This window comes from Aspergillus fijiensis (genome assembly GCF_003184825.1).
Source record: "Aspergillus fijiensis CBS 313.89 unplaced genomic scaffold BO72scaffold_14, whole genome shotgun sequence".
Lineage (NCBI taxonomy): Eukaryota > Fungi > Ascomycota > Eurotiomycetes > Eurotiales > Aspergillaceae > Aspergillus > Aspergillus fijiensis.
In genome coordinates this window covers 72,179-90,710 of record NW_024468990.1, presented here as the reverse complement: position 1 = coordinate 90,710, position 18,532 = coordinate 72,179, and the positions used below count along the sequence as shown (strand labels likewise).

Genomic DNA, 18,532 nt, shown 5'->3' with positions numbered 1-18,532 from the left:
ATGAGTTAAGTCAAGGGTCGCTTCAAGCCCTCCCTCTCAGAAAAAAAAAAACACACCACCCAAAATGTGGCTCCTACCACAGACATTGGTAGCTCTCCTGGGCGTGGCTCCGGTCTCCGCGCTCCCCAAGACCTGCCACGCCCCGGAGCTCCCTCTCCCCCTGCGACAAATCTACCAATTTCCATCCTTCCCCACATATCTGGAAAGCATCTACGTGCGCTCCAACGGCGACCTCCTGGCCGTGACCGCCTTCCCCGACGCCTCGCTCTACTACCTCACTGGGGTGACCAACGCAAATGACCCGGACGACCCGCCCACAGTAACCCTAATCCGCGCCTTCGACGAGGTGAACACCCTAACCAGCATCATCGAAACCCAGCCGGACATCTTCACCATCGTAGCCGGCAACACCTCGACCTACGCAACCGTCATCCCGGGGACCTTTGGCGTGTGGGAGCTCGATCTCCGTCCCACCAAAAACAACAGCAAGCAACCCCCACAGGCCCGGGAGATCGTCCGCATCGCCGGCGGCGGCTTCATGACGGGGATGGACACGATCTCGCCCACCACCGTGCTGGTGTCGGACGCCTCCCACGGCCTCGTCTGGCGCGTCGACCTCACCACCGGCGCTTACGACCTCGCCATCCAGGTCCCCGACATGCACTACCCGCCCTGGGCCTCTGCACCCGTCGGCATCGACGACATCAACATCCACAACGGCTACCTGTACTGGAGCAATGCCTTCGCGGCGACGCTCTCGCGCATCCGCCTCACCGACGACGGGTACGCGGCGGCCGGGGCGGAGAGTGAGCTGGTGGCCGAGGTGCGGTCCATCTTTTTGGACAAGTTCACGTTCGGCGGTGGGAATGCGGACGGGAGATACGACCGCGAGACGATCTGGGCGATGACCAATGCTGATAGTCGCGTGTTGGCGATCACCCCTGAGGGGGAGATTCTCACCGTCGCCGGGCAGTCGGATCAGATGACCGTCGCGGGGTCGACGACGGGGGCGTTTGGGAAGGTGAAGGGGGATACGAAGACGTTGTATGTTCTTACTGGTGGGGGATTCAATTTCCCGATCAATGGGTCGATGGTGGAGCCGGGGAAGATTGTGGCCATTGATACGGAGGCGTTTTGGTAGGGGTTCCAGGGCAGAGTCGTTAGGGTAGTGGGGGTCATCATGGTATTACTGCTCTTAGGATGCTTTTATTGCTCGCATGAAAATGATTTCAGGGTCACCTGGCCTTTTAGAAAAGATCTGAGATAGAAGCAGGGGTTGAAGTCAGACGATGTGCATACGGGGTTAATGATAGGGCTGTTGTGCCCTTCGCAACTATGTTCGATGAGAATAATATTTGTGAGACTGCGCAGTACAGTACATACACCAATCATGAGTAGTACAGAAACGATTGATTATGAGAGTATAATTTCAACTATACACAGGATGCGGAAGATAGGGCTTCTTATTAGACACAGGCAACTGGAATACAAGCCATACAAGAGGATCATCGATAACAAATGTGGTCTTCAGCAAGGCGTCGCTTCCGAGAAATGCCCAAAAACCCTTTCTATCCTTCAATCCTTTCGAAGCTCTTTGACAAGTCCTGAACTATGATTACAGGGAAAAGCTATCTTACAAGATAATACATCTATTCACGCCGATGCCTGTTCAGGATTCCGCCGCAACAGTGGACGGCCCCACGGGAGTAACTGCAAGACTGGAGCTGTTGGCGCCTGCCATATCCGAACTCAACTGATCACTGTAAGCAGGGTCCACTTCGCTGGAGGCAATCAAGTGAACTCTCGCTAGTGTGGCCTTCTGACTCTTCCCACACGTGCCGTTAGCGCAACAGGCCGGGCTGTCATCCGTGCATCCGTTCTCATTACAGCTGCATTCGCCATGGACCTTCTGGCCATAGAGCAGCCACTGTATGCAGCCCTCGGAAGTTCGTACGACCATACCGCCGCCATACTTCTCCGTGCTACCTTCTCCGCAATTGGTGCTTATTCTCTGGAAGGCTACCATACACTATCATTTTCGCCTGCGTCAGTATTTCTCTGTGTGTTTGGCAGGGGGAGGCGATTGGCACGTACGGAATCTTTCCCCAACGCGAATTCCTTCTCGACATTACAGCCGGACTGATTGTCAGCCCACTGGACAGAGGCAATGACGTTCGTGCCGTAGGGATCGGAATGGACGTAGGTGAGTAGCGGACCGCCTGGGCCCACAGCACTGGCACGCACTTTGACCTCTTAGACCCAGCTGTCGATGGGCCATGTCGAGTCCCAGCGGGCTGACGTGACACTTCCCGCAGAGAAGTCAGTAATTCCTCCTTGAATTCGAGAGGAGACGTCTTAGCTATATGCTCCATACACTAATGTCTACATTAGTGATTGTTCGGCAGAGCTGCCAGGAGTAGAGAGGAGAGGAGGGGGCGCTTACCCGGATCCCATGTTGCGGTGACTCCTGTAGCGCTGCTGAACACTTTGAAGTTAGTCGGCACTGGAAGTGATCTTCCTGGAATGCTACCGGGAATAGACAACGGCGAGCTTCCAATCTTAAAGTCGTTTACCAGTGTAAGACTGAATGCGCGAGCTATCTGAAATTCGCCCGTCGCAGTGGGATGGAGGCCATCGTAGCCTGCGGGACATCCGCTTGGCTCGCAGTCGTAATTCTCCTGTAGCTCAACAAGGTGAATGGGTAAGTCCGCGGTGCTCCAAGTCGGAATCGCGTTCCGCAGCAGGGCGTTGTAGATATTGGTGCTGATCGGAAGATCATCGCGACCTCCGATGAAGCTTCGCTGCGGTACATTGGCGATGGCGAACTTCAGGTTCGGATTGACGGCACGGGCGTTGGTGACCAGAGTGTGAATACTGTCCAGGGTACCAGCCGCGTCACTGTAGAACCAACCCATGTCGTTGAATCCCAGCATCAGCAACATGAGCTCAGCGGAGTGTGCGCTGAGCACATCGTAGATCAATCCCTTATCCACCGCCGCCGCACGGCCCCAGACCGCGAAATGGTCCCGATCAAAGCTGGAGGGAACCCCCGCGGCATATCCACCGCTCGTCTTGGGCTGTCCGGGCACCGCCTTCGATCCGTAGAGGGGGGGCAGAGCCGGTGCGCTCGGGGAGTCGGGCTGAACAGTCCCGGTGTACGGCCCGACAAAGTCAACCGCCTCGCCTTGGGACGCGAACCACTCCCAAATTCGATAGCGCCAGGTGTAGTCCCCTTCTTGGCCTTGGGTCATTGAATCCCCGACAATCATGACCCTCAGCGCGGCGTCACGCCCGGCAAGACTCTGGATCGTGGCCCCGGAGTCGGACTCTGTCTTGATGGCATCCCTCACTGCGGCCACCATCTCCATGGTGTCTGCCTTGACATTGTTGGTTTGCAAGGGAGGCATCAGACTCGCAACCTGTGTCCAAGTCTTGTAGTTGTCGATGGTGGTGGGAAGAGGAATTGGGGGCACACTTGCAAGCTGGGACAGCTGAGCTGATACATGAGATTCGACCGCGAGGGCGGAGGAGAATGCTATCGTGCTCGTAGAGGTGGATGCGACAATGCTTGCGGTAGGATCGATGGAGCTAGTGGCACGCTGCGCCAGCCTCCAAGGGAATGAGATTGCATGACTGGTGGATATAAAGGAGAAAAGAATCGCGATATACACGAAAAGCACATGAAGTGCTCGATGCCCGGGCAGCACAGGGCGCAGCTGCGGTCTTGTCCGGTTAATCCTTCTGAGCATCTCTGTCGGTCCCTTTGATTTTTCGGATATCCCCTCAGACGGTGCTGGTACTCGATCGAATTTATGTTCAATTCGATTGAACGCGAACTGTCGATTTAGAATGTCTATCGACCTTATCGGCCATGTGCACGTCAGCACGCGCCAAGCTGTGAAGTATATTTGATGGCAGATAATAGCGTCGCAAGGACGGAAGCAGCGCTACCAGAACGATCTCTTCATCTCCGCTAAACGTGACATTGTGGCAAACTAGGCGAGTGACTTGGTTCAGGGGTTCTCCCAGAACGAAGTGAGCGGAAGTGGAATGAGGCTTGGATAGTGTTGTTCGGAAAAGGATCAGGTTGGGTCGCTTGATACTGGTCAAAATGTCTCACATGCATACTAGGTGCCCTGTAAGATATGGTATAGGCGATTCCGACCCACTACTAAGTAAGTATCGTGTGTACTAGTCTCAACAATCCGACCAATGCACGTTGATCAAAAGCTTGATAACCTAGGCCCGAGCGTCCGAGACCCTGCCGGCTAGGGCTTCGGGGAAACAACGCGATGTAACCGCCAAGAACCGCTAAAGATGATCTCATATTAAATAGGACTCCAGGGTCTACTTGTTTTCTCCTTCCCCCTTTACTCCCTCTCTGGCAGAATTCACTCAATCTTACTCTATCAATATGGAGACCCTTCCGACCGAGTTAGTCGACACTATTGTGAGCTGGCTCGATCTCCGGGATGTCTGCGCGCTCCGTCTGACTGGACGTACTATCTTATACCACATATCTACTGCCGCTATTTCTCGGAGATTTTGCTCTTCTAAGAGAGTGAAAATGACAGAGGCTGCGCTAGAACAGCTGGTTCGCTTCACCCAGCCAGGACAGGTGGGCCTCTGGCTTCAACGGCTCACGCTGTATGACTGTGTCGAGCGCACCGAGCAGTCTTGTGTTGATTTCGACGCATCCGAGCTACTGGCCCAAGCATTTGCGAACATACGCGACCGACCCGCATCCCACCGGGGCGATCAGCTGTCGCTCTCAATCTCCCTGGAGGTCGACAACTTCTCTACTTGGGACAGGGATGTCACGGCTCGGGTGTTCCACGCGACCATCTCCGCCATCGCGAGGACGGAAATCCCGATCCAGGAACTGGATATTTTCGGCGACACTTATGTGCACGATCACCATTTCAAAAACGGCCAATGTAGCTTAGCTTTTAGCGATATCGCGCTTGCTTTATCACGCCACCGGACCCCCTTGGCAACATCCTTGCGAAACTGCACCAAGTTCTGCCTGAGTCTAGGCCACTCAACCCGGGGATTCAATTTCGAGTGCAGCCCTCGGGACTTGCGTCTACCGCTGACCGCGAACGAAGCCCGACAGAACATTCAGTCGCTTTGTGATCTCCTCACCATGTGCCCTTTCCTCGAAGAACTACACCTCGTGTGGGAGCATGACGACTTAGAAGAAACGGATGCGTGCAGAGAAGAACGGGGATTCTTCAACCAGATAGGTATTTCCTGTGCATTTGCAAACTTGAAGCGATGTAAACTTCAGGATCTCCACACGTCCGAGAACCCGATCATGACCTTCTTCCGCCGGTCCCCGAGGCTGCTAGAGTTGACCTTGGACGGATTGTTTATGATGCCCGGAGATTTCAGTCATCTTTTTCGTTTGCTGTCTACAGCTATGCCAGACCTGGGATTGTTACGGCTCCGAGGGCTGTATGACGACCTGGGTGGTCTGTACTTTTTCCACGAACCAAAAGAAAGCACATGGGGCAGACGGCCAGGGGCTGCTCTACATGGTATCCGCCGGAGAGGGTCCGACGCCAGAAAACTAGTTGTACCTACCAACAGAAGATAGGAGTCGATTAGATTGGACTATTTAGAAGAGCCATGGGTGTGGAAGTCCAGATCTCAAACAACAGTCCAAGCACAGAGGTACCCTGGTAATGCCTTGGCTTTCCCATTTATGGGACCTATCAGGCGATGTAACCTCAATTTACAGAATCGGATCACGGGTAATTCAAGGCCACCTTTCCCATATTTTTTCTAATCCTCAGAAATGTTACAAAGGTTGTCAAGCGAGCCCAGATAATACTGCTCGCTATTCTTCCACATTCATTTCTTGCTGTGTCTTCCATTGCTGAGGATAGATTATTCAGCTTGTCTTTAGGCATTTCTCCTTCAAAAGAGCAGCAAGGTTGAAGATCCTGCGAGACCAACATAACCATGTCACATACCTTGAAATGGGGGCTTTTGATCTCCATAGCGCTTTGGTGGAAACTCATCGGCGCCGATAAATCCTTCATCTACTCCCAGGTAGGGGAGTTGAGAGCCATCTCGGTTGGGGTGGAGGCCAACAAGAGCCACTTTGTATATCCGCGTGAGGTTAACTCAGCTCCCTCACGGTACCTTGTCTGACCCTCTTTAGTGATCCTGAATGCGGTGCAAGCACTTGGGATGATCCAGATGCTCCTTCATGCCATGCTTTATGTGGTCCAGCCTCAGAAGATTGCTCCGGTAGCTTGAATAGACGCAGCTACGGGCTTCGCCTCACCGAAGTCCCAGGTGATAGCAACGCATCTCATCAGCTGGTGAAAAGGACAAGCCTCCACCCGCGTGCCTTTACGGACCTGACCCTTGCCGATATCCGAGATTACGTTCCAAAACAAGCAGACCTACTTAAGAAAGCTTGGGATCCGTATTTCGGGAAGCCTCTGCCGATAATCAAATATCGAGGCGGTATCGAGACCTTTGAGTCGATGGCCCAGCAGCGAAGATTTCAGGATGGTGGTGCCTTTCAAATCGCCACCACGGGTCTTATGGGGTGTACTGTCGTAACAGTGGTGTCTAGAACAGGGGTCTACATGGTATGCAACATCACACATTAGAAGACTTCCCCTTTCGATGTCAAGTGTCCAACCCAGCTCAAGACCGGTATGGGAAGCTTGCTCGAGCAGCACCAATTAGGTCCAGGCCCAGGGTCATTCAATCCCTATGGATCATTAGCGCAGCTAACCCTTCTTTTCTAGACACACTACGGGGAGAATCCTGGTTTTTTCACGACGAGCAACCTTCCAGAGACGCGTCCTCAATTTCATTTCTGGTGATGAACCACGAGACGGGGTGGTGGGCCCGGCCCTCGACCCAACCATCTTCAATGGGGCAGAGGACGACACGCGCATCTACATCATGCACCCTCGCAGGGAAATATCCACCCAACAATCCTTTCTGAGCAAACTACGACGGGAAATTTGCAGAACTACGTGACTTGCTCAATGTAAGACTTCTTCCTGGAGCACCCACGGCGGCGAGGATGTACGTCGCTGTCCTATACATCTTCGATGAGAATGGGGAGTATGAAAGTGACTCTATTGAGGATTAGCTATGGAGACGAAATGCCGTGTTCCAATATGATCCGAACGCGCGTGGCAACGGAATGCCAGGGTGGAGGCTTTTTCTTTGAGGATCATGATTTCGACAGTACTAATGCGCCCCCGAGCCCTGAGTCCGCCAACGGCATTCCTGATACACCGTAACCTTCTGCAGGGAAGCCCCGGCAAGGAGGGACATGGATGTACGGCCCAGAACTATCGACGATCTCCGAGTTGAGATATGTGTGGACCGATGGCCCCCTTCAGTGCTCTCACAACATTTCACATGGCCAACTTATGGTTAGGGTTGGCTTACAAGAAAGAGTGAACTGTTGTGAGCAGCTCCCTTACTGTCCCGTTTTTGCCCCTGAGCTTTTATGATAGCCTCCCTGCGACGATCTGATAGCAGAACGAGGCGTGCACCTGCGGTATATTGTGATTCCACGACACAAGTTCAAAATATCCTCCCTGACTGGAGTTATACTATGTAGAAAAGCTGAATAGAGATGGACATCGAGTCTGCAGTGACTGTTGTAGTACGGTACCACGGAGGAACCATTTCCCACAGTAGTCTCACCACTGCAGCCTGTTCCTGTTGATTATAATTCTCAAGAGCGTCCCCTTCTAATCTGCATTCTATTGGACAGGATATTGTTCGCGGTCCTCGCCGGTCAGACCGAAACATGGTCTGCCGTACTCCTCGGTGGGTCTTAGCTACCTAAGGTAGTTCCTCAGGTAGACTACGTAGCCGGGATTCATCCACCATCCACATCCTTAACAGAGATAGATGAATTTGGCAACATAGCTAATTACTTACTATTATCAGGGTCGCTGATCTTGCAGCCGTGATCAGAATCTTCACAATGGTGTTATTCCCAGTAGTAAACATTTAATCCTGAACGATGTAAGTCATCCGGGAAAGAACGGATCCGCCTCCTGCGGACCCAGCCATTGCATCTGTAACCAGTCGTCCATCATGGGGAAGGAGTAGTCCATCCCGGTGTACTGCGGGGGCGGGTACGGTCCCAGCATTGACGGCATCATCCGCCGGTCGGCTAAGGCGAGTCAGACACGAAAGGGTGATGAACATGTGGTGGAGTTGATTCGGCTCACCTTCATTCAGATCCATGGAATGCGACCAGGTGGTCATCCCCAACCCTGTGGTGAAGTCACTGCTGGTGACCGTCGACGCGTTCTGCGTCACCACCATCGGCTCGCTGTCCTCCTCGGCGCTCGTCGCACTCCGGTTCCCGTCCCCGGCGCGCGCAAGGGTAAGGCTGACGATCTCCGTCGCGCGCTTCGCCTCCCGGGACGAGGTACTGCGTCGCATCCAGATGGTGCGGGCCCGCCGCAGGGCGGCCAGGACTTCTTCCGTGCGCTCGCCCAGCGGCTGCGCCCGGTGCAGCAGCGAGCAGAGGATCATCGTCGCCGTTAGAAAGAGGTGGTTCATGCTGGAGGTGATGCGCCACCGCATCTCGTGGAGCTGGCCGCCCGGGCAGGTCTCCTCGTCGAGTACGTGCTGGATGTGCAACGTCCCCAGCGATGCGTCGATACAGGCGGTGCGCGAGTACGCGAAGGGCGCTTCACCACTGGCTTGCTCGCTAGCATTCTCGCCAGCGCCAGCGCCATCCCCCGCACCAGTCGCTGTCGCTGACGCCGTGGCCGCAACATGCAGCTCCAGGAACCGTCGGTGCAGCATGATCTGCCCCTTGTACAAAAGGTGGCCCAGGAAGAGCCGCGACATGATCACCTGCGGCGAATCCGTCACGCTCGCCGCCAGCGGCTTGATGCGGAGCGGCGGGGGGATGCTGGCGACCGCCTCGTGCAGCGCTTTATCCGCTTGCATGATCTCCGCGTAGCTGACCGGTTTGACCGCGTCCGCGAGATCGGCGATCGCGCCCAGCGCGATGATCATGCGGCGACGGGCGATGATCCCCAGCGCCGTGGTGTGTTCCGTCTCGGGGCGGGCCGGTGGCAGCTGGGTCAGCTCCTGGTCCAGGTCCATGTCGTAGAGGTTGCGCGGCTCGGCCGTATCGCACTTCCAGTCACAGATCATCCGTGGCATCCCCATCTGGCTGGAGAGGAGAATGTCGCTCGTCAACACGGTGGCCCAGAGTCGTCGTCGCATCTCCCCTTGCAGCGGCGAGATGCCCGGGAAGTGGCTGGGGTCGCGGTGGTAGCCCATTCGCATCGCCAGGTTGACTTCCAGTCCTAGCAAAAACCAGATGTTGCGATCCGCATCCGGGTTGATGCCAAACTCAATGTAGAGATAGTGCACGACGGTCTCCAGCACATATTGCCCGGGCTTCGTATACTCGCCCAGGACCAGGCACTGCACGATCTTCTCGCGGTAGAGGTCAATCTGGAGGGACTTCTGCTCCGCTTCGGGCCCGTCGGTCGTATCCGAAGCCATCACCGCCAGACACACCATGCTGAAGAGAAGGCCAACCCATACGATCGACACCCGGCTGGAATCGGTCCAGAATGCCTCATACTATGTGATCGTAGTCAGCATGGGTGCACTGACAACCCGAGAATATGCCAACTTGCCTCTCGCAGAAAGCTGGGCCCATGTACCGCAGCTAGTACACCATCCAGAAATCAGCCCACCTCCCTCTCGAGACGGTCGGAGAATAGCGAAGAGGGTTGAACAGGGAAGTACCTCACTCACCGGATGCGACTAGGTCGAGATAGTTGAAATAGCGGGAAATGTAGCGGTCGACGGCGGCCTTGGGCGGCAGAGCCGCGATAATCTCCGCGCGCGAGGTGGCCCGGTGACATCCATACAGCAACAAAGCATGGCGGAAGTGGGGTGGTTCCTCCTCACTGAGGTGAGTGGGCGTCTCGGCCAGGGAGATCTGCTCCTCGCGGTCACAGTGGGCTTTCAGGTCGGCGATACTGTCCAGGATGGCCGCCCAGTGTTCGCCGGCCACATACCGCAGCTCCAAACTGGTGATCTGCATGCTTCCGCAGTCCGACTGCGTATCGAGGCCGCTGGCCGACTCTTGTCGAATACCGCCACTGGAACTGGAATCGGGCGTGGCCAGTGGCTGCGGGGGCTTATGGTGGTGATGGTGGTGAGATACCACCCCATCGGCCATCAGCGACTTAACGAGACGCTCCAGGTGCACGAGCCGGTCATGGACTCCGGCGGTCCCGCTGGACGGGGCCGACGAGGACGATGCTCCGGGCCTAGGCGTCAGGTAGACGCACGTCTGACCCCGCGAGAGACAGCTGGAGCATGTGGGCTGTTGCCGATCGCATCGAGACTTTCGTTGACGACACGCGTTGCAGGAGAATTGGGGTTTGTCACGCCGGCGACGGGGCTTGGCGGGAGGGATTGCGGCGGATGAGGTAAGCGGGTCCTGCGACATGGAGACATTGGATGAGGACATGTTGTTAAATTCATCAATAAGAGATAGGGATCAACGGAGGATAGAAGGATGAAAGATGGATGCAGGAGGGGTGGATGTTGGGTAGTTCATAGTGAGTGTTGGTGTTGGTGGTGGTGGTGTGGAGGTTCTTTGAGTGAGGCGGAGTCAGCAGCAGTGGATGCCTTAAGCACGGAGACTAACTGAGTAGTGGCCTAGTACTAGTGCTAAGACCTCTGCCTGAGGCCAGTCACCGTATATACGGGATCGGCGGGGGCAATCGGCCCTAATCGGAGGAAAGCCCGCATATACGATCCGAACACTTTCAATCGGAGGTAGCTTCCCTGTCTATCCCCCCCCTCCTCTCCCCCTCCTCTAGTCTGGTGTTTTTCAATGTACGGAGTAGCTAACGCGGACTCCGGTGGTGTGATGGAGCTTCTCACCTTTAAAAACTTTCACCACCGAAGTACGTACACACATTACCTTAACCCAAACTAATTCGAATCCATCCCCAAGTATTGCAACAGCAGTCAGATTGACCAGACACAGTCAGATATGGCGGCTAAACAAGAAGATACCGAGACGGCCGTCAGCGCAGCCTCTCTCGAGACGAGTCTGGTGGAAGACAAACCAACCACCAATGACGAGATTGTCGATTGGGATGGGCCTGAGGATCAACAAAACCCACACAACTGGTCCAGTGGCAAGCGATGGGCCCATGTCATCGTGGTGGCCTTGATTTCTTTGGTCATGTAGGGCGCAATCCTTCCGGCCCCAGGCAGAATTAACCCTCATTCATCCATCCATCCATCCATCCATCCATCTAACCACTTACCATCTTAGGAACATGGGCCCAACCATGTGTGCCCCCGGTATCAACAAAGTCCTCGATACCTTCGATAATCACTCCTCTACCGTGGCTACTCTGGCCGTCACCCTCTATGTTCTGGGCTTGGCCATGGGCCCGATGTTCATGTCCTCCCTCAGCGAGGTGTTTGGCCGCTTACCCGTGTATCATGTCGCCAATCTATTTTTCGTGGCGTTCGTGATCGGAAACGCCCTGAGTCAAAACCTCGCCACTTTTATGATTTGTCGTTTCATCTCCGGCTGTGCAGGAGGGACTCCAATGGCTTTGGGAGGTGGGACAATTGCCGATGTGACGGTGATTCAGCAACGCGCCCTCGCCATGTCGTTGTACAGTTTGGGCCCTATGGCTGGACCGGTAGGATTGACCCTCGCTTTCTCCCTCTACTCGGTACGAATGACAAGCGAAGGTTGCTGACCACACATGTTCTTCGGTGACTACTAGGTACTTGGCCCTCTCATCGGGGGCTTTGTTGCCGCGGGTCTCGGATGGCGTTGGACCTTTTGGCTCCTCGCCATCTTCGGGGGTGCGGTTGGGATTGCCGCCTTGGTGGTGATGCGAGAGACTCATCCCAAGGTCCTGCTAGAGCGTAAGGCCGCCCGTCTTCGCGTGGCGACCGGGAACTTGCATCTACGATCCAAGATGGCGGACCACCGACCGCCGCAGCAAGTCCTGCTACAGGCCCTCGTACGGCCCACCAAGCTTCTATTCCGATCCCCCATCTTGTTGGTGATCTCGATCTACATGGCTCTCATCTTTGGACTCATGTATCTTCTCTTTACCACGTTCACGGATGTGTTTGAGAAGCAGTACGGATTCACTACCGCCACCTCCGGGCTGGTCTATCTGGGACTGGGCGTGTCGTTGGTCGGTTGTATGTTTATTGCCAAACCCCTGGGAGACCGGGTGACGGCCGCGCGCATGAAGAAGGATGGCGTCACACAGCATCGACCCGAGTATCGTCTTCTGCTGATGATCTACTTCTGCCCCTGCGTGGCGATCGGTCTCTTCATCTATGGCTGGACGGCTTACTACAAGGTGCACTGGATCGTGCCCATCATCGGTACTACTGTGATAGGGTTTGGGTCCTTCTTTGTCATGGTAAGCAAGCCCCCCTTCTCTCTCTTTGAGACTGATCATTACTTCCGCCTAGTGACCCATTGCTTACTCTTGTTTTTCTGTGCCTTGTTTTCCATTTAGATGCCTGCGCAGCTGTATCTGGTGGACTTGTTCGGATCGGCAGCGTCAGCGTCAGCGTTGGCGGCCAACAACGTGTTACGGTTCATCTGCAGTACTTTTTTGCCGTTGGCCGGGCCGGCGATGTACCAGTCGCTGGGGTATGGGTGGGGCAACACTTTGCTGGGGTTTCTGGCGCTGGCCTTCCTTCCTGCGCCCGTGCTGTTTTACAAATACGGGGCGTGGCTTCACGCCAAGACGGCAGCCCACTTTTGATGCTCCCTGATCGGCTCTTAGTAAGGTAGGATAACTATGAGTAACGAAGTGAGGTTACATTACGTATGCCTTATGACTAGTACTATCCAACACTTCAATTCCCAGAGTGGAAAGTGCAATGCTGAGGAGGTAAGACCTAATCAGACTCTCATTCCTTGGCTGCGGGTGATACGGGCCAGCGGGTATTTCCGCGTCACCACCACCAAGCACTAAGTACTGTACTAAGTAATCAACCTGTCAACTTCTCGCGATTACGACGCAATTAGACCCAATCGTCCAACCGTCCAATTGCCCAAGCACTCAATTACTCGGCCAGAAAGTGTCAGTAACCTAGGTAGGAGAGAGTTCCCCCCTCTTCTTCCGATTATCTGTCTCATGCAGAGCCTCTCTAGTACTGAGGATGCCCCCTCCATCTCCTACCCCAAGTGATTAGTGATAAGCACTTGACTAACTACTCCGTAGTAGGTGGTGATTAAATTGGTAATCTATGCTTTGTCTCCAACCGGGCATTTCCCCGTAGCTCCCTCCCTATCTTGGCTCATCAAGCCTATCGCCACCCGCAATGGGTTTCTTCACACCAAACCTGATCTGGTTAACTTATCGGGTCCAGAGCGGCTATTCCCCCCAAGTATATAGGCTTATTGTTCATATAACCTGGGGCTGAAGAGTGAGACGTCTGTCTGCAGTATTGACATGACGAATCTAGATCGTTCGCTGGTGAGGGGTAATCTTAGTGCCTGGTCCGGATTGGCAGTAAAGCTTTTACGCATGGTTGGGTGGCTCGCTACTAATTCACCACCGGAGTCGGATTCAGATGGCTAGTGCTTATACTCTATATATTACTTGGCTGTTCTATCAGCAGTCAACACCATCACCACCGCCTCGCTCGCCACTGCCTACTGCCCACGCCCACTGCGAGGACAATTTGAAACGGATATAACGACGTATATGCATGATAAGCGAGCGACATGTCTCTGTCTCATCACCCTCTCCCCTCACTCTAGCCTTCTTGAGGGTTAGGGCAGGAATGCCCGAACCAGGGAGCATGATCCTGGCTCAAATCCATCCCGGTACCGGGATGGCTGACAGCCAATACGGCGCAAACAACAGAACACGAAGATAACTAAACGTGCGTATCAGGAAGGTGATAGGAGGAGGCTGTAGTAAGAGCAGTCCATGTGGGCGGAGAAAGACTCTACCAATTCCTCCGGAAGCACTTCAACGCCCCCCCCCCCCCTTCCCAGCATCCCCGCCCGCCCCATAGAAATCCCTCCCCGCCGCCCACTTTAATTTCCCCCTCTACGCAATCAGACAACGCTCAACAACAGCCATTGCAAGTCCCATCCTCTTCGTATACCTCTGTTGCCACGTATTTCCACACCGCGTTTTCAACGACTGTCACTGTCTCCAATTACCACCATGAGCGACAGCAATCCCAGCCTCCGCGCCTCCTGTGAGCGCTGCCGCGCCCACAAGCTGCGCTGCGTGCCCTCGATCGCGGGCGACCCCACCGGGCCCTGTCAACGCTGCGCGAAGGCGAAGATCCCCCGGTCCTGCACCTACAGTCGACGATTGAAGACGGGTCGCAACAAACTGCGGGGAGGAGACGAGGACACGCCCGAAGCGCAGTCGCAATCGCAGTCGCAGTCGCAGGTCCACTCGCACTCGCGCAAGTTGACGCGCACGGAACGGGAGGGCTTGACCCAGCCCCCACTACCGGGGATGGGCACCTTTGTGCTCCCTCCATCTTCTTCATCTTCTTCTGCGCCCTCCTCCTCCTCGTGCTCGTCATCCTTGTCATCGCTGCCTTCGCCCTTGGAGTGTCCCGTCCTGCCCCTTGGAGCGACGGAGAAGAAAGACGGCAGCCTCTTCGCGGACACCGACGCGATGATCGTGGATTCGTTTCCATGGGGCGACGAGACTTCGGCCGCATTGATCGACCCACCGGACTTGTTGATGAGCACCGAGCACTTCTCGGCGCATCATTTGTCGGGTCTGGACGTTGGGTTGGAAGCTCCCACCGCGAGCGCTGCGGACGAGTACATGGCGGGATTGTCGATGTACACCGACTGGGACAAGGTTCTGCTGTCTTTCGCACAGGGGGATGCGCTGATCAATGACTCGATGGAAGGAGGAAGAGCAATGCCGACGACAACGACAACTACAGCAACAGCAGCAACGAAAAACATGGCAGCTGCGACGACGGCGGGGCCCTCTCCCGCGGAGGACTACTTCACCACCCTGACCGGACTCCTGGCCAAGATGTCGCACTACGAAGCTCAGATTTCTCAAAGCTCTCGCGCCTCGTCAGCGTCCGTGTCGCAGGAATACCAGAAGCATGGGGGTGGTGATGCGCTTGACAACTATCCCATCGGCGATGCACTGTTCCTCTCGCGCGGCTTCTACAAAGTGGTCTCCGCCCACAGGGGGACGGAGGGGGGCGAGGCGGAAGACGAGGCGAACCGATTCGCAGCGTCGGCCACAGAACCGTTACCCTCGACCAGTGCATTTGACATTCCTACCAAGCTCCTCACTCTCTCCTGCTATCTGGTTCTGACCCGCATTTATACCGCGATTTTCACCGACCTCTACGATCAGCTGTCCCAACTCTCGGCCATGCACTGCTCCTCGCATCCCACGCGACAGCCGTCGCTGGACCCCTTTCTGGAAGACGCGGACATGTACCTTGGCCTGCGGCTGGGGGAGCTCCAGCCCACGTGTGGGTGTGTTGACACCCCGGTGCGGGAGACGGCGACGCGGGCGCGCAAAGCGGTGGCCATCTTGCTGGGGTCGCTGGAGGAGACGGAGGCGGCTCTGGAGCTGCCCGATGGTGTGAGTATCCTTGCCAAGCACAAAGGTGTCACTCGGGAATCTGGGACAGAGCGATCGATGGTGCATGTGGAGGAGGAGGACGGGGCGGGTGTCTCCCCGCAGGGCGCGATCATGGGGTTGACGAACGAGCACTTGTACCAGACGATGAGAAAGCAGGGAAGCCACCTGCGAAGCAAGATAGACGAGGTAGAGCATTTGCTGCGAGAGCTGCTGAATATGTATTGATATCCGCGATAGTCCTCGGTTGTTTGCGATCCTTCTTAGAACAATGTTAAGGCCATAGATACATAGATTGTGAGCTTCCGATACGTAAGCAACTCCTGCCATAAGCTTGATTACGGAGAACGGCCGCCCTGACCCTGCCCCGGATAGAGCATTGCTGCAGCGCAGTCATCTTCACAGACCACCCATGTGAACTGTTTGTGCATTCGTCAGACATGGGCAAAACGAAGGCTGCCCTAGTAATCCTGCAAGGCTCCACTCACCCAGTCAGATAGGGCTCCCTCCCGCTGACCCTAAACGGGACATTCGGAAATCCCGACCCGCCCTACGCCCGAAGGGGTATTGATTGCGTGCCCCAGGTGTCGACATCGGGGGAATCGAGGACTCGCCGACGGTCATGCAACCCTTCGGCTTGAATGGGGTTCTTTTCTCCGACCATGTGGGAGAAACCATGCGGGTGCATGCATGAAGGAAGTGCTGGGATGCTGACCAGGCTCACGGCGTGTTGGGAGTTGATACCGATACCCGTGCGTTCATTCTTCATAATACTGCGCGCGTTTGCATTGATTTCTCCTGGTCGTTTGTTCGCCTTTTTTTCTGCCTGCTGATCCAACTGCCCTAAGTGAACCTACCCATATTCCATACTTGAGCGACAGATTCCCTTGTCCACTTCTCGTCACCACCAGTTCCCCCCTATCCAGACACACACCAAGACAGAAACAATGGTCCCCGAGTCCGTGATCATCGTGCGACCCCCGACTCCCTCCACCTCCACCCCCAGCCCCTTACCTTACCCTACCCAACCCCACTAACATCCAGTAAACAGATCGGCGGCTCCGTCGCAGGCCTGCTGCAAGGCCTCCAACTCAAACGGCAAGGCAGCAACGTAATCGTGCTGGAACAAGACCCGTCCAAGGACCGACACAGCCACGAGTCCGGCGTGTCGATTGGCCCCAGCGTCGTCGCGCTGCTGGACAAGTACGACGCGACGGGGCGGCCGGCGGCCATCCCGACGGAGTACCTGAGCGCGGCGTGGCGCCGCAAGCACCTGCGCGTCGCCAACACGCGCTGGCACCACCACATGAGCAACTGGGGCTGTCTGTACCTGATCCTGCGGGCCAACTTCGACGGGCTGGCGTCCGCCGCCGTGCCGCACCCGCCGGGGCCCAAGCCCGGCGACGGGACCGTGGACTACCGGCCGGGCAAGCAGGTGACGGGCGTCCGGTACGATCGGGCCGCCGACGGGGGCAAAGGGCTGGTGGAGGTGGAGTACGTGGACGTCACGACAGGGGCGACGGAGACGGCGCGCGCGGGGATGGTGCTCGCGGCGGACGGGGTGCATTCGACGGTGCGCCGGCTGCTGCAGGTGCCCACGCGCAAGGAGTACGCCGGCTACATCGGGTGGCGCGGCACGGTGCCGGAGAAGTTGCTGTCGGCCGGCACGGTGGAGTACTTTGAGAATCGCCTGAATTTTACGCTGTTGCGCGGGACGTATTTCATTAGGTTCGTTGGTTCCTTTCCTTTCCCTTGGGCAAACGGACTCCGGGTGAACCGAAGGGGGAAGGAAGGAAGAGACGGTGTGAATGCTAACCGTGGGTAAAAAGCTACTTCATCCCCACCGAACAGGGCCACGTCGAACCCGGCAAACGCCTCCTCAACTGGGTCTGGTACTACTTCCTACCGGAAGGGTCCCCCGAGATGGCCAAGATCTTCACCGACATCCACGGCAAGGTCCACCCCAACACCGTGCCGCAGGGGCTGGTCGACCCGGAGGTCTGGCGCGCGCAGCTGGCCGCCCACCTGCCCAAGATGACCGCCCCGCTCGCCGAGGTGGTCTCGCTCACTCCCCGCGTGTTCGTGACCAAGGTCGGCGAGGCCCAGTGCTCCACGGCCAGCTTCTTCGACGACCGGCTCGTGCTCGTGGGCGATGCCTTCACGGGTTTCCGCTCCCATCTTGGCAAGGCCTCGGAGCAGGCCGCCCAGCATGCCCTGCAGATGGACCGCGTGTGGCGCGGGGAGATCTCCCAGCGCGAGCGGGACCGCGAGGCCCGGTTCTATGCCGAGCGGTTGATTCTGCTGAATCGGTTGATTGGGTTCATGGGGCTGGGGCTGTGGTGGACGGTGCTCAAGACCGGGGTCGCATACTTGTGGGTGGTTCTGGGGTATAAGCTGGGTTTTGCTTGATATTTCGGGTTAGGGATGGGGTTACTGAGATATAGGTTGAGTGAAGTATGATGTTTGCAATTTCAGTTCTGCTTTGTGGTTGAATTTCTGCATGTGTAGGGGTTGAGCTGGTAGCCCTTCCCTGTGGAATAAATCTCTATGGTAACGAAACGATATGACTCCCAAGATATTGAGGAAATCAAAAAGGCAGTATCTGTCTACATCCATCAGTCCTGCTATGCTGTATACCTCAGACCATCACAGTTCAATCACTATCAATCACATCCAACACATAATCCGAACAATAGACCAGAAAGCCCTCTCCAACAACCCCCCTTACAAGCCCATGAGCGCCATGAACCGTACAAGATGTCCCAGAATCATCGATCACCATGTGGCAAACATAACCCGTACAAATGGAATGCAGGAAGTAGACACATCGCAAGCAACAAAAGCAAGCATAATCAACGTGCATCCCACAACGATAACCCCCGGGGCCCCATTCGGCACGCAAG

At 55.9% G+C, this 18,532-nt stretch overlaps 8 protein-coding genes across 8 annotated transcripts; 6 read left to right on the top strand and 2 right to left on the bottom strand.

Moving 5' to 3' along the window:
- Positions 1–64: 64 nt before the first annotated feature.
- Positions 65–1,141, top strand: BO72DRAFT_506048 (uncharacterized protein; the record flags this gene model as incomplete). The annotated part of the gene is made up of 1 exon (XM_040949212.1): positions 65–1,141. One exon carries the CDS (start codon positions 65–67, stop codon positions 1,139–1,141), a length of 1,077 nt encoding a protein of 358 aa, XP_040803076.1.
- Positions 1,142–2,489: 1,348 nt separating this feature from the next.
- BO72DRAFT_360937 (SGNH/GDSL hydrolase family protein) lies at positions 2,490–3,527 on the bottom strand (the record flags this gene model as incomplete). The annotated part of the gene is made up of 1 exon (XM_040940745.1): positions 2,490–3,527. A coding segment is annotated over one exon (1,038 nt), but the record flags the coding sequence as incomplete, so codon positions are not given.
- An 856-nt stretch (positions 3,528–4,383) lies between these two features.
- On the top strand, positions 4,384–6,093 carry BO72DRAFT_526181 (uncharacterized protein). The gene has a single exon (XM_040950009.1). The coding sequence runs from the start codon at positions 4,415–4,417 to the stop codon at positions 5,597–5,599; it is 1,185 nt and encodes a 394-aa protein (XP_040803074.1). The 5' UTR covers positions 4,384–4,414; the 3' UTR covers positions 5,600–6,093.
- BO72DRAFT_494421 (uncharacterized protein) lies at positions 5,968–6,267 on the top strand (the record flags this gene model as incomplete). Its single annotated transcript, XM_040948468.1, has 2 exons — positions 5,968–6,121; positions 6,170–6,267. The coding sequence occupies 2 exons, from the start codon at positions 5,968–5,970 to the stop codon at positions 6,265–6,267; spliced, it is 252 nt and encodes an 83-aa protein (XP_040803073.1).
- Positions 6,268–7,713: 1,446 nt separating this feature from the next.
- On the bottom strand, positions 7,714–10,620 carry BO72DRAFT_446360 (putative transcription factor). The gene is made up of 4 exons (XM_040944278.1): positions 9,784–10,620; positions 9,663–9,694; positions 8,226–9,606; positions 7,714–8,167 (listed from the first exon to the last, which is right to left on the bottom strand). The coding sequence occupies exons 1-4, from the start codon at positions 10,505–10,507 to the stop codon at positions 8,022–8,024; spliced, it is 2,283 nt and encodes a 760-aa protein (XP_040803072.1). The 5' UTR covers positions 10,508–10,620; the 3' UTR covers positions 7,714–8,021.
- Positions 10,621–10,992: 372 nt separating this feature from the next.
- On the top strand, positions 10,993–12,800 carry BO72DRAFT_506033 (MFS transporter; the record flags this gene model as incomplete). Its single annotated transcript, XM_040949211.1, has 4 exons — positions 10,993–11,235; positions 11,327–11,705; positions 11,793–12,449; positions 12,549–12,800. Exons 1-4 carry the CDS (start codon positions 11,039–11,041, stop codon positions 12,798–12,800), a joined length of 1,485 nt encoding a protein of 494 aa, XP_040803071.1. The 5' UTR covers positions 10,993–11,038.
- Positions 12,801–14,219: 1,419 nt separating this feature from the next.
- BO72DRAFT_494418 (Zn(II)2Cys6 transcription factor domain-containing protein) lies at positions 14,220–15,857 on the top strand (the record flags this gene model as incomplete). The annotated part of the gene is made up of 1 exon (XM_040948467.1): positions 14,220–15,857. One exon carries the CDS (start codon positions 14,220–14,222, stop codon positions 15,855–15,857), a length of 1,638 nt encoding a protein of 545 aa, XP_040803070.1.
- Positions 15,858–16,320: 463 nt separating this feature from the next.
- BO72DRAFT_446359 (FAD binding domain protein) lies at positions 16,321–18,202 on the top strand. The gene is made up of 3 exons (XM_040944277.1): positions 16,321–16,600; positions 16,681–17,357; positions 17,459–18,202. Exons 1-3 carry the CDS (start codon positions 16,577–16,579, stop codon positions 18,036–18,038), a joined length of 1,281 nt encoding a protein of 426 aa, XP_040803069.1. The 5' UTR covers positions 16,321–16,576; the 3' UTR covers positions 18,039–18,202.
- The last annotated feature ends 330 nt before the right edge of the window (positions 18,203–18,532 follow it).

What these genes read in the sequence shown, in the direction of transcription:
- BO72DRAFT_446360 (XM_040944278.1), bottom strand. Translation starts at nt 10,507, where the DNA reads ATGTCCTCATCCAATGTCTCCATGTCGCAGGACCCGCTTACCTCATCC. An exon ending in TCTCGACCTAGTCGCATCCG is followed by an intron (nt 9,695 to 9,783) that starts GTGAGTGAGGTA and finishes ATGGTGTACTAG; the next exon opens with CTGCGGTACATGGGCCCAGC. An exon ending in GGCCCAGCTTTCTGCGAGAG is followed by an intron (nt 9,607 to 9,662) that starts GCAAGTTGGCAT and finishes ACGATCACATAG; the next exon opens with TATGAGGCATTCTGGACCGA.
- BO72DRAFT_526181 (XM_040950009.1), top strand. Translation starts at nt 4,415, where the DNA reads ATGGAGACCCTTCCGACCGAGTTAGTCGACACTATTGTGAGCTGGCTC.
- BO72DRAFT_446359 (XM_040944277.1), top strand. Translation starts at nt 16,577, where the DNA reads ATGGTCCCCGAGTCCGTGATCATC. An exon ending in TCCCCGAGTCCGTGATCATC is followed by an intron (nt 16,601 to 16,680) that starts GTGCGACCCCCG and finishes TCCAGTAAACAG; the next exon opens with ATCGGCGGCTCCGTCGCAGG. An exon ending in CGCGGGACGTATTTCATTAG is followed by an intron (nt 17,358 to 17,458) that starts GTTCGTTGGTTC and finishes GTGGGTAAAAAG; the next exon opens with CTACTTCATCCCCACCGAAC.